Below are 14,105 nucleotides of genomic sequence, written 5' to 3'. Positions count from 1 at the left end.
TACCTATTTATATTTAGACCATTCTTTGTATTTGAAAGAATGAGATTTGCATACTTATTATAATGGAATTGAGGTTTTCGATTTAAAATAGTTTCCTGATTCTTACTGACTTCTTTGTAGTTTTTATATAATTACTACATAAAATGGCCAATCTATATCCTCCTCATTAACACCCGAAACTATCAATTCATAACAAACTAATATCCAAATTAGAAAGATTTAATGTTTTTAAATCTCACAAAAACCAAATGTAATCATCTCATCCCGCGCAAGGCGCGGGTTACTACCTAGTAAACTAGTAAAAAGAGAATATAGCAGCGCCATTCGACCAACAAATTGGTAAAGATAGTTATCTTTCTATTAGATTCTTTGCTTGTTTACTTTCTCTTAGATTGTGTTTAAGAAAATTGTTTATTACTATATTCTTACTTTTAAGACCTTCTCACCGTTATTCTTTTCTTTTTCCTTCCTTTTTATGCTTACTTTCCTTCTTCATTTGTCGAATGAATCTAATGTTTTTTCCTCTATAAATTTAAAAATATTTACCTTTGCTTTCTCACTTGGGAATTGAGATACACAAATGTAATTGGTGATAAGTTTCTCTTTAAGTTCTTGTTTACTTTTTTTTCTTTTCTTTTGTTCATTTCAAGAACCATTCACATGTCCTTTGGAATTTTTCAGATCGGAAACAATGTCTTGGGAATCAAATGGAGTAAATGTGGAAGTTGATTGGAAACCTGAAAGAACTCTAGTCCTGCTTGGTCGGACTGGGAATGGTAAAAGTGCGACTGGAAATAGCATCCTAGGAGAAACAAAGTTCCTGTCAAAAACAAGAGGAAGATTCATTACTAAAGAGTGTAAGCTACATACTACTATGCAACCAAATGGTCAGAGAATCAATGTTATCGATACTCCTGGTGAGTTTTTGTGACACTATCCACATTTTCTTAAAACGCACATTTAGATTAACTAGTAGGGTGCTTTCAGGTCTGTTCAGTGCTTCCTCGACGCCAGATTTCACCATCAGAGAAATTGTAAGATGCTTACGTCTGGCTAAAGACGGCATAGATGCAGTCATTCTGGTTTTCTCTGTGAGGAACCGGTTAACAGAAGAGGAGCAATTAACACTTCGCACATTAAAGATCCTTTTTGGAAGCCAGATCGTTGACTACATGACTGTAGTTTTCACCAATGGAGATGCATTCGATGATGGAGATACACTTGATGACTATTTAGAGGATTGTCCTGAGTTTCAGGTCGGTTAACATAATGCACCATATCTTCTCTATTAAAAGAGAAGTACCATTTTATATACTATTTAAAAGTCTACTATGACCATTTCATTAATCACATAATATGACATAATAATTATTAGGAATATTAATAATAAATTAATTTTAACTTTATTTGAATTTTATTTTCAGTTATAACAAAATCTGTTGAGAAAAATCTAACAAAATCTGACTAAATTTTTTGAATAATTTTTATTAAATATTGCATTAATTAATTTCGTAATTAAGTAATATAATGTTTTCATTTAAATAAATTATCATCTACCACTAAAACGGAATCAAATTTGTTAATCATGTCAGATTTTTTAATACAAATGAAGTTATTAACATTTGTTAAAAATTTATTTCTACAGCTATATATTTTCAAAAATCATATGTTGAAGAATATTTTTTATTTGATTATTTCAAATTATGAAAACTCAAAAACGTAATAAAAAGGTAAAATGTATAAAACAAACCCCTATATTAATAAAGTAATAAGAAACCTAAACAATAAAACTAAAAAGTTATAAAATACATAACACTAAGATATAAATTGTATATTTATAGAGCCAAAAAAAAATTGTATATTTATATTTATTTAATAATATTAAAATTAAATATTTATAAAATGAAAATATACCTGTACGATGTGCGGGATAAACTCTAGTATATAACTACAGTAACTAGCCCAGCATATTTTGTTTTTTTCGGTCCAGTGAATTTAGTTTTTGGTTCGGCTTGGATAAAAAGATTGGGAACAAACTATTATTCTAAGAGAACTTACTGGATTCAGTTTAGTTCAGTTTGAGTTCCAGTTTTTATGGATTTCATTATTTGGGTAAATTTCATGGATGATACTGATTTTGTGAAGAAAATATCGGACATTTCGAATTGTTGGATAAAATATTGGGTAATTCAAATCATTTGAAATATTTTTGATAAAGAACAACCAGATAATTTGGTTTTTTGGACAGTACGGTTTGTAAATAGTATTTTAGAATATTTTATTATTTCAAAACTAAAAGCAATTAATATTTTAAAGTATAGAAATTGTATTTTAAAATTTTATCCATTTGATTTTCAGTTTGGTTTAATTTCTCAATTCCAAAAACATAGAAATCGTTCAAATATTTAAGAAATTTGGTATCAATTTTTGGTATGGTTCGTTTTCTTGGTTCCTGATAAATGTGTCAGGACTAACAATAACCATTAAAACAATAAAAATGAAAAAAAAAACAATAGGAAAATAATTATATAATATGAGCATAATATTTAGTAGTTATTTTTCTTTCTTGTACCTGAGAAAAAAAAAATCTTATTATGTAATTCTTGAAAAATAAAAAAAAATGAAAATAAACATGTATGAAAATAGTCCTTAAGTGGTGTAAAATTTTAAGAATTGAAAATAAATTCACTATTTCTATTTGGGTTAGCATTTGAAAACTAAATCTTTATTAACTATCAAGAATTGCTTCTTTATAGGAAATTCTCAAAGAGTGTGATGACCGCAAGGTGCTGTTTGACAATAGGCGCAATATCCCAAAAAGCAAGAAAGACAAGCAAGTCCAGGATCTTCTCAACTTCGTGGAGCAAATCTCAAAGAAGAACAATGGAAAACCATTTATGGCTGACTTATCACTTGAGCTAAGGGTGAAAAACATAGACTCTTCAACAAAACAAGATTCCACATTTAGTTGCTTTGTTTAAATCAAACTAATCTGAAGTTACATCTTCATATCCATTTCAGGAGAACGAGGCTACATTAGAGGAAAAACAAAAGCAGATTCAAGCAATGAAGGGTCAGTCGAAACAAGAGATAGCACAAGTTAAGAAGGAAATGGAAAAAACTTATAACGAAATGCTCGAAGGGATAAAAGAGAAGGTAATATAAATATAATATTCACTTCATACATCAGTTATCTAGAACGTTTACATATCATCACTATGTGCTGGGTTTTGTTTTATCTGGTTAGATCGCTAACCAACTGAAGGAATCACTGAATGATGTGAAGGAGCAACTAGCTAAGGCACAAGTAGCGAGAGAAGAAGCCGAGAAAAAGATGTCTGAAATGCAGAAGCTATCTTCTGATGAGATCAGGAGGCTGAGAGATCAACTCAACAACGCTGAGAGAGAAACCGCTAGATTGCGCAGACAGCAGCGTACACAAAAATGCTCTGTTCTTTAATCATATATAAATGCTATGCTCTACGATATCATATGAATCACTTAATCAAGATACCATAATGTATTTCATAAACAAACAATAAAACCAAAGTATGTCTTCATTATTACACAAACACAAGTTTCCAACCAGTCTTGAAGGATTAATACCTTCGTTGTTTTTTGAATTACAATAACACCAAACATAGTTTATGTAGAGAGCTTCATAAAGCCATTAATTCAGCTTGTTTTTTTCTCTGTGCAAGAGATTATCCAAGATGAATTTTCTTGTCGGGATCAGAGTAAGAACATCCATGGCCAGCTCCAGAGCCAGAACCCGTAGTCATAATGCTATGCGCAAAGTAATTGCGAGAGGCTAAGACCTCGATCGCTGTCATCTCTGTACCACTAACCATTTGATGATGGTGCTGTTGAAATCTCTCCACTTCTGCTATCTGACAAACATTTTAATTAGCTATACTGAAGAATTTTCTAATGATGGATATATGATTTAATTGATGTGTTTATGGAATAAACAAACGCATTATATATTTAATTACCTTGGTTCGGAGATAGATACTCTCATTATCAAGCTCAATCTCCTGTATTACACCATATTCGAAGTTTTTTCACAAGAAATATTGGAGTGATCTTAATTAAAAAACTTAAAGCAACCCTTTAATTTAAGATCTATTTACCCTTTTCTGTAGGTTCTCGATTTCAGCTAGAAGCAACTCATGCTATTTCTCGCAAGTACACAAAGCAGATTTAAAGAAAATAGTCAGGCTAACTGATATGATATATACACATAGACGCTTATAAGAGTCTTAGGAGATGTTGTAGCTACATACCTTCTTGGACCTGATTCTAGAGATGGCTTTCTCAAGGCGATTCTCAACCTGCTTTAGCTCCTTGACACTTAAGGCACTCAAAGAGTCTCCCATCAGATGCCTACAACAACAAAAAAAAAAAATATATATATATATATATATATGTGTGTGTTACAGTCAATATATATATATATATATATAATATATAAAGTAATTAATAACTATAAATGAGGGTAGAAAACCTGTTGGAATTTTGAATCGTTTGGATCTGTTGCCTCAGCTTTGCAGATTCTTGTTGATAGTACTGTAATTTAAACACCCATATCAGACTAAATATATACGCATATATTTGATGTTATAATGAAGTATAGCGAGATGGAGAAAAAATAAAACCGCTGCATTAATCTCTTGGACAGAGTGAGTGCTGGTGTTATCAGAAGCCTTCTTGTACCTCTCAATGGTTGATCTTATGCTGTCACGGAAAAAAAACATCCAATTCACTCGGAACACTGAGTATATATACGTACTAGTGCATTTAATCACTGCGGTATTCTAATTCAGATGTCTAAAGATGCATTCGTATATAAAGGTTAATATATTGAAACATGAAAAATGCAAACGTAGGCGTAAATGCAAAAGAAACAATAACATTGAAGTAACCATATGCTAAGTTAAATTTATATATAGTATTTGTATAGGCCATAGCATTGGGAAACAAACAATATAAGGAGACAACAGTGTTGTCCAAAGAAAATGGAGACAACAGAAATCGTCAATTATTATGTACTCTGAATAAAGTATAGAACAATATAATGAATTTTATTTGTATTCAAACCTATTGGGTTTTAACTGAAGGACGGAAGGCGGAGTTGAGATTGTCATATATATTAAAAAAATGTTTTGGATATATAATAGGTGAAGTGACTTGTAGATTTTTAAATAGGAAATGGAAGATATAAGATGAGAAAGCCAAAAAAGGAAGGAAAAGACATGATCCGATTTGCTTAAGATGAAAGGGGAAAGAAGAGTACGAACTACAACACATCTCCTCGCTACACAACTTTTTTAAGTTCCAAGAAAAAACTTTGACAAATCAAAGAAAATAAAAAGACTTGTTGACCAACACTGCAGCTGCAGGATAGCTAGCCTGAGTTTGATACTTAAACACATTGTACTATCTCTCTTCTCCTTTAAGATTTTCTCAAGATTTATATGTATATATGAAAATAGTATATATATATATATATATATATATATATATATATAGTACTTGTGTACATATAAATACTTTTATAAGATATATGGGTGACTAAAAGTAGATATCATGAGACTCTTGAAGTTTAAATATCATTTGTACTTCTGCTATTTCGTTTAGGTTCATCTGTATAAGTCTAGATTTTATTAAATCTAATTGAAACCTTATTGTATAGCCTAAAAACCAAGTATCATGTCAACATTTCTATGTATTATTTCAATTGGGTTGCGTCAATGATTCAAGACAGCACATAGAACTAATATACATACATTTTATTGGTCAAAAAAATATACATACATAAAAAATGCAAATATCGTGAAATTACATCATTTACGTTTAGCAAAAAGCTTAACAAAAAATAGTCATATTCGTTTTTGTGGCTTGTAATTAACTATCTCACATTTATATACACAAAGCGATGACTTACTTGTTATTGGCGTACTCATAGAGACGGCCACGAGTTGAGAAGACGATGAGGGCAACCTCGGCATCACAGAGAACTGAAAGCTCGTAAGCCTTCTTCAGGAGTCCATTTCTTCTTTTGCAGAACGTCACTTGTCGATTTGTTGAATTCTCTATCCTCTTGATCTCTATCTTTCCTCTTCCCATCCTTCATTTTAATTTAAACCCAACAAGATTTATAAATAACTACCTATATATAAAATTATAAATACACTAAAAGTTTCTCAATTTGGACATTATTGAATAGATAAAATACTGTTCAACAAACAAACAAATGATTGATATACTTCAAAAGAGTGTGAAATAATATTTATAATTTTAAAAATTGTAGGTAAACAAAAACCCTAAGCTAGGGTTTGAATTAATATAATTTAATACCTAACCAAACTCAGTTTTATGCGTTAAGTGAACAAAAGAATTTTCTTTTCGTCTCCCAACTTTCTTGGGAAAAGAAAATTAAGGATGTGGTGTGATTGATTTCAAGGACAGACAAACAAAATCAATTGGATTTGATGCGGATCTGATGTAGCTGAAACAACAGTTTATGAATTTGTTCAAATCTTTCACTATATATACATATAAACATTACCATGCTATGAAAACCCTTTAACAAGAAAAAAAAAAACATTACCATGCTTGAGAATCATGTGTATACCATATGTTTCTATAAACTCATGATTATAATAGACATATATAGATCTATATATAATACTAACGCTTCATCAAAATATATTTTTTTAATGGGAAGAAATGAGGAGGTAAATCTGACGAATTTAATTACATGACTTTTTGGAATCCAGATAAAATTTATTTTGACCCATCCCTTGTGCTATCTATATCTATAGATTGGGTCTCTCTCTCTCTCTTCAATAAACATCTGAAATGCTTCACGGACTCAAACGGCAAACAAACACATGTAATTTAACTTTAGATCTGCAAGATTTCCACACTTCAGAGAAAAGGGTTTACAAAATCATTGATCTCTAATCTGGGTGTATGACGAATTCTTAATATATATTTTTGTTTCAAGGAAAATTGGTAAGAACTTACAAAATAAAAATAGTAGAAATATGGAGAGAGAAAAGAAAACAAACAGCTACAAAAAAAAATTGAGAAGGCACTGATGCACATGAAACTGAAGTTAGTACAGAAGGAAACATTATTACACATAAAGGAGAAAGAGAGAGAGACGGAGACAAAAATATGCTTAGTTTCAAGAAGGTGAAGAAAAAAAATCCAGCAGATTTGGAAGATATTCAGACCAAAACCCTTAACTTTAGCTGACAGGAAAGGAAACAGAATCTTACAGAGATCTACATGCGAGAAACTTAAAATAAACATAACCTAAATTTAATTTTAATCTGATATGACAAAAACATTTTTTATGATCGATCTCTTATTTTATTTTTTTCCTTGGAAACGCATCTAACGAAGAAGAATTGATTTTTCTTTTAATTTTCCTAAATTTGAAATTTAGTTTGTGAACAGAGGCAAGGGCAAGAAACGACCCATCATGAAAGAATTATTATATAAGTTTGGAATCTGTAATATATAGAGAGATATGTATATATAAATGTAGAGTTTTTGAATGAAGAGATGTGTACAAAGATGGGAACTTGATGAGATCAAGAAGTGTTTTCCATTATGAGAAGTAGAAGTAAAGACATGACAGACAGACCTGAGAATTGCTTCACCCAACTCAATTCAGCTTTCGGAATACAAGACAACAGGGAAAAAAAAAGGAAAGAAGAAAGTTTTGAGTTTTTTAGAATCCCAAAAACAAACCCAAATTCGTTTCTCTTCAAAAACCCTAAGCTTCCCACTCAATATGTCTATTTGTAGACGTTTCTTTTCTTTGCTCACCTTCCAACGTCCAGAGAGAGAGAGAGAGAGAGAGAGAGAGAGAGAGAGAGAGAGAGAGAGAGAGAGAGAGAGAGAGAGAGAGAGAGAGAGAGAGAGAGAGAGAGAGAGAGAGAGAGAGAGAGAGAGAGAGAGAGAGAGAGAGAGAGAGAGAGAGAGAGAGAGAGAGAGAGAGAGAGAGAGAGAGAGAGAGAGAGAGAGAGAGAGAGAGAGAGAGAGAGAGAGAGAGAGAGAGAGAGAGAGAGAGTGAGAGAGAGAGAGAGAGAGAGAGAGAGAGAGAGAGAGAGAGAGAGAGAGAGATTACAGATTCCAATGTATATGTGACTAGGAATGTCAAATTTTGGCCAGCTAATTGTCAAACTTGTAAATGGTTAGAAAATCAGAAAATCTTTAATAAAAAATTTAGATTGGCATAAGAACTGTAATTTACCCGAACTTGTTAGGAAAGTCGCATGTTTAAATTTTTTATCTTACAATTTGATAATTACTCTAGTACTAACTTCTTTTTTTTTTACTAAAGGCTTTACTCTAGCATTAACTTTCATTTGTATAGTTTTTACTTCTTCTGTTTCATTGTTTCATTGTAAGTGTTACTTAGACACTTTTTACACATATTAAGAAAATGATTAAAATGTATTTATGTTTTCATTAATTATATCTAATTAATCAATAACATTTTAGATAAATAAATTTATTTATTAGATCAATGCATTTTACAATTAATATTCAGCTGAAACTAAATAAAAATTGCATTAAAAATCTAAAATGACACCTTTTATGTACAACAAGAAAAAAACTCTAAAGTAACACTCTTTAAGAAACAACTAGACTTTGATCTGCGCGCCTGCGCGGATGTATATTTTGAAAAATATGTTGATATTTGTTTTTCATGTACTTATTAGAGTTTGACAAAATGAATCCGAGGAATATAGTACCAAACCCGAACATAAATTGATTAAATATTCGAATTATTCAAAATTTTGTTATTTAGAGAACTGAATCTGATCCGAACCGAAGTATTCGGGCACCCGAATTTATCTAAAAATAGATTTATATACTTATATATATTAATTATTTTTAGATTTAATGTATATAAAAAATCAAGAATGATACTTTTAAATTGGTTTAAATACTTAAAAATATATATATAGATAGTCAAAAGTAAATATCTGAAATAGTTAAAGTATATTCAAATCACCAAAAAAAAAAAAATTATTGATTTCGTATCCAAAATTTTAAATCAAGCCAATTCATATGTTAAGCTTAGGTATTCTGACATATGTTATTCAAATTTATAGGTAATATATTATTTTATTTATAGATTTTGAGAAATTTAAAATAGATAATGATTTAAAAATTTAAAAATAATTTAAATTGGTTATCCAAACGCGAACCAAACCCGCAAAGATCCGAATCGAACTTAAACCCAAATTTAGAAACATCCTAATAGGACTGAAATCTTTGACCCTGAAAATCTGAAACTCAAACCGATCAGAACCAATCCCGTATGGGTACCCGAAAGCCCATCCTTAGTCATTATTATATATCGTATATTGTCATCACATAATTAATCGTATTTTATACCTACCATTATATAAGTAATCATATAATTAATAGTATTTTATATGTACCATCATATAAATAATTACATATATTATATTTTTAAAACTTAATATGAGATATAAAAACCATAATTTGAGTTGGTATTTCAAATTGGGCTTTGTATTATATTTTTCTTATATATATTGACAACATTTTTTATAATGGTTATTGAAAAATAGTTTAGTAAAAATTCATTTTTGAATATATGTATTATTTTTAATCAATTTTTGATATAAATCAACTTTAAATTATTATTTTGATTTGAAATATGTGTATAAAGTTTAAATTTTGTTTTATGGTTAGTTTAAAAAAAAGTTTTAGGTAATTAGATTGACCCATTTTTCGTATATTTTAAAACTGACCGAGATAGATAGTTTATTATAATATGATGGACTTTTGAGTTTTTTTAATAACATAAGCCCATTACTTTTTTTTCATAATACTACTATCTTTGTTTCTAAACAATTTTTTTTTTTTAAAAGACTACAATCCATGTTTCCAAACACTTCAATTTTTTTTAATAGTCCTATTCAAGTCTCCAAACACTCCAATTTTGTACTTGAGTTTTAATAATATAGATGGAGTAATTTTTAGACATGTCCTTTTCACATAAAACATCACTTGTTTAAAATTATTGTAACTTACAATTTGATAATTACTCTAAAGTATTTACTTTCATTTGTATAGTTTTAATTTTGAGAGTCGTGGCATTTTCACTTAAAAAGATGTGAAACAAACAGAAATATTTATATTATTAAAACTGAAATACATTTTGCTACTGTTTGAAAATTTAGATAATATATTAAATGAAAGTTGTTTGGAAACAAGGATAACATATTAAATATTTTTTTATTTACATATTTAGTCACTGTATTTCTTTCTCATTTACAGATTATGTCGTTTGGAAACTTGGATAGCAGATTAAATGAAAATTGTTTGGAAACACGGATAGCAAATTAAATATTTTTTTATTTACACATTTAGCCATTACATTTCTTTCTTATTTACAAATTTGCCACTTCACTTAAAATCATAAAATTAAATTTATTACAATGAATTGTTATTTCTTTTTGCTGAAAATAAAAACACAAACTGTAATATATATTATATATTAATCTGTTACAATACAACTTTCAAGAAAACCAAATATCATAAAATTAATAATAATTCATAAAAATCTACTGTAAAAATTAAATCATTTTAAATAAATAAACAAAAAAATCAATAGGTTAATATATGAATATTACAATTACATCAAATTACATCAAGTTATAAAATTATAAATGTAATATTACGTACGCATAAAAAATTATTATCAAACATCTATATTATAATATAATATATTCTACTCTAAATATATTTTACAAAACATAAAAATATAAATAGACATTTTATAAATCAATGGTTTTGAATGCAAGTTAAATCCAACACCCGCGCGGGGGCGCGTATCAAGATCTAATTTATATTATTATAAACAGATTGGTGATTTTTAGGGCCTTAAGATAGTCCATAGCAAAAGTATTATAACTATAAGTTTATTAATAGTATTTTATTTTAATATTTGCAACAATAAAACTAAAAATAGCTTTCTTACCTTTAAATTATATGTGGTAAGCAAACGGTCTAAAATATACAGAGAATATTTCTATATCTGTAAAGCTGTCTACTTTCACAGCGGTTAATTAATATCTTTTGGATATTTTTTACTAGTGTAATTTTTCTGTTTAGATGATTACTAATCTCCACAGTGGTAAAACTCAATTATATGAAGGTAAGAAAACAATGAATTGTATTTTTTTCATAATGGACGAATCCTTATACTGAAACTTAATCTAATATTACATATTTAAGAACATCTACCATGGCCAAGGAAGAATTAACAGTGATAATCTTTTGATAATTTGATATGATGATTCAAACCCTATCATAATCCATAAAATATGTACCGTTCATAGTTTATCACTGTACAACCACCCATTGATTAATTTTTTTTAGACACATATATGTAATTTGATTTATAATACTAACCTTAGAGACGTTCAACAAAAAATAATAATTTAACTTTAGCCTTCAATTTATTGTTTACAAACCTTCTTCATACACTTCATCAAAAAAAACTTTCTCTATATACTTTTATTAAAAAAGAAAATCTTATTTTACAATCAGACATATATATACAAAACATCCACGTAAATGTACGCATGCATCACTCGTTAATGAAAGTGAGAACATACACATAATATTAATTTATTATATGGCACGCAAAGTATACCATCAAGATTTAAAAGATTCCTTTGGAGGAAAATTAAAGAGAAAGGCAACTTACAAAAAAAAATATTAAAGAGAAAGGTGAATTTGCAGAGCTTAATTTAGGGTTTGAAAGTGACAGGCGCAAATTGTATTATTGCAGAAGAGCGAGAGAGAGAGAGAGAGAAAGTAGAGAGAGAGAGAGGGAGACGTTAACGTTGTGAATCTTGTGATGCATCTCGTCATTCATTTGCCCTAGTTTCCGTTTTCTCTCTCTCACCTTATTAAGTAATTTTGTCTTTACTTTCCTTCTTAATCACACCAAACTCCAAACCCATTAGTCAAAAAAAAAAAAAAAAAAACTCCAAACCCTTAATATATTACCAAGTTAACTATTTAAGCCATTCGGTAGGTTTGTGTTGGCCTGAGAGTTTGTTTTCGGTTTAGTTTCTGTTCGGATATTTTGATTCTTTTTTTGGTTTTTTGATTCTACACGTTTAGAAACCGTTCCAGTATACTGTATACACACTTTGATTTGGTTGCTGTTCTCTAAATTTTATTTTTCGGACAGCAAAGTTAAGAACCGATCGATACCCAAAATTTGGTTCTGGTTTTTTTAAATAATTTCAGATATTATGAGTAAAAATATCGGATAACTCATGTTTTCATGTTAAATATCCAGTCATTCAGGTTGTTCGAATAAAAATATCATACAAATCTAATAACTTTAAAAATAAACTTATTCCGATGATTCTGGGTTTATAAATTGTACTCTTAAAATATTTGGTTATATAGAGAATAATTATAATTAATATATAATCTGTATTTTAAAAACCGAGTTCCCATTCGGTTCTCGTGTTGATTCCGGGTTGGTTTCAATTTTATTGATTCCAAAGATATAGGATCCGTTCATATATTTATGAAATTTATTTTGGTTTTAATTTTTTATTGGTTCTATACGGTTCACTTCCTCGGTTCCAGATAAATATGCCCAGCCCTATGCTTAGACATTCGCTTGTTCATGTCGGATTTGGGTCGGTTTTCTTTGCGTCTGGATCCTTCGGAACTTAGATATTTAGACTATATAGGTATTTGTAATTTTGTTGGTTCAAGTTTGGTCGCTTCCAACCAGATCCGGATCAGTCTGGGTCACAAAACTAAATACATGTAAGAATTGGTAAATTTTGGTTATGTATCGGGTACATGAGTGTATTCGAAAACCCAAATATATCCAAAACTCAAAAAATCAAAAATATTTGAATATCTGGAAATACACAAAGTATCTGAAAAATAAAACATATTTCTAAAATCCAAAATTTTCTTGAAACCCAAAAATATATCTTAAAAAATGAACTAGAAACTTATAAAAATATGAAATACTTAAATATACCCAATAATACCTACAGTACTACATAAAATTTAGTGTAACTCCAATATCCTATTGACTTTTTGAACAAGACCTGAACCCGAACAGCCCGCGAGTCCAACAAAAAACACAACAGTTTTTTAGCATAGACTTGGACCCGAACCGAACTTATATTTTTGGGTCGATTCAATCATATTTTTGGGTCCGATTAAAATGCCTAAGCCTATCATTCATTATTGTTAAATTATGTTTTAGAATATGGTGTTTAGGATGTCAGAAAGGCTCTTTCAAGGCAGATTATAAATCAATTAAAGAGTTGCAAAAAGTTTTAGCGATTATATATATGGACTAATAGGATTTATAAGTTTTTAAGGCACGGAAGAAATTACGTACGGTCACTGCAATGCTCCTTGTCATTATCAGACGATTAATATACTATAATCAATTTCATAAGAACACGCGACTACGGTACACAAGAGTAATAATGTCGATGATTTCCTCTACTATTATTTAGAACTTTTTTTGGTGCAAATATTATTTAGAACTTCAATAAATCGATTATTATCAACTCTAGTCTTACCCATTAAAGATTTTTTTTTCCCAATAAAAAATTATTTTAGCTACGTTGAATTTACATTGTTTTTTTTCTCGTTTTAAATTTTAATGGATCCCTATAAAGTTATTGCTTTTCTTGTAATTATGCTCAGACCACTTGGGTGTATTAATGAAGAGTTAAGAACATGTCAAAGCTGTGCTCGAACCTTCTGTGGAAACACGTTTTCATAAAGTTAACACCACTGGTCGGGCCTAAATATAGCAACCCAATAATACATAAATACTTTTTCACAAAAGAATATATTTACAATACTTTTGTGTAGCAACCTCATCAAATTGAAGTTTTAGCACACGAAAAGAGAAAATTACAAATTATAAAACCTAAAATCTAAACAATATGATCTAGAAACTAAACCTTGCATCCTGTTAATCTCCACAACCTAAACTCAACACAAAAATATTAGATCATCTGAGGCAAATTAGATCTGTTTGG

The 14,105-nt window shown here is 29.3% G+C and overlaps 2 protein-coding genes across 5 annotated transcripts; one reads left to right on the top strand and one right to left on the bottom strand.

The window, feature by feature from the left end:
• The first annotated feature begins 507 nt into the window (after positions 1-507).
• On the top strand, positions 508-3,572 carry LOC106439142 (immune-associated nucleotide-binding protein 13-like). The gene is made up of 6 exons (XM_048740863.1): positions 508-582; positions 682-917; positions 988-1,256; positions 2,757-2,924; positions 3,022-3,156; positions 3,248-3,572. Exons 2-6 carry the CDS (start codon positions 692-694, stop codon positions 3,458-3,460), a joined length of 1,011 nt encoding a protein of 336 aa, XP_048596820.1. The 5' UTR covers positions 508-582; positions 682-691; the 3' UTR covers positions 3,461-3,572.
• On the bottom strand, positions 3,540-7,900 carry LOC106360950 (agamous-like MADS-box protein AGL11). 4 transcript variants are annotated; one of them, XM_013800634.3, is made up of 8 exons: positions 7,661-7,900; positions 5,948-6,130; positions 4,659-4,737; positions 4,508-4,569; positions 4,287-4,386; positions 4,134-4,175; positions 3,996-4,037; positions 3,540-3,890 (listed from the first exon to the last, which is right to left on the bottom strand). In XM_013800634.3, the coding sequence occupies exons 2-8, from the start codon at positions 6,127-6,129 to the stop codon at positions 3,705-3,707; spliced, it is 693 nt and encodes a 230-aa protein (XP_013656088.2). In that variant the 5' UTR covers position 6,130; positions 7,661-7,900; the 3' UTR covers positions 3,540-3,704. The 4 variants fall into 4 exon arrangements, with proteins under 4 accessions (XP_013656088.2, XP_048596821.1, XP_013656087.2 ...); XM_048740864.1 differs by having other exon boundaries at positions 7,846-7,881; XM_013800633.3 differs by lacking the exon at positions 7,661-7,900 and adding an exon at positions 6,764-7,519.
• Between the last annotated feature and the right edge of the window lie 6,205 nt (positions 7,901-14,105).

Source organism: Brassica napus, chromosome A9, assembly GCF_020379485.1.
Source record: "Brassica napus cultivar Da-Ae chromosome A9, Da-Ae, whole genome shotgun sequence".
NCBI classification, from domain to species: domain Eukaryota; kingdom Viridiplantae; phylum Streptophyta; class Magnoliopsida; order Brassicales; family Brassicaceae; genus Brassica; species Brassica napus.
Note: the sequence above shows the minus strand (reverse complement) of the source record. Positions and strands in the feature narration are given on the sequence as shown.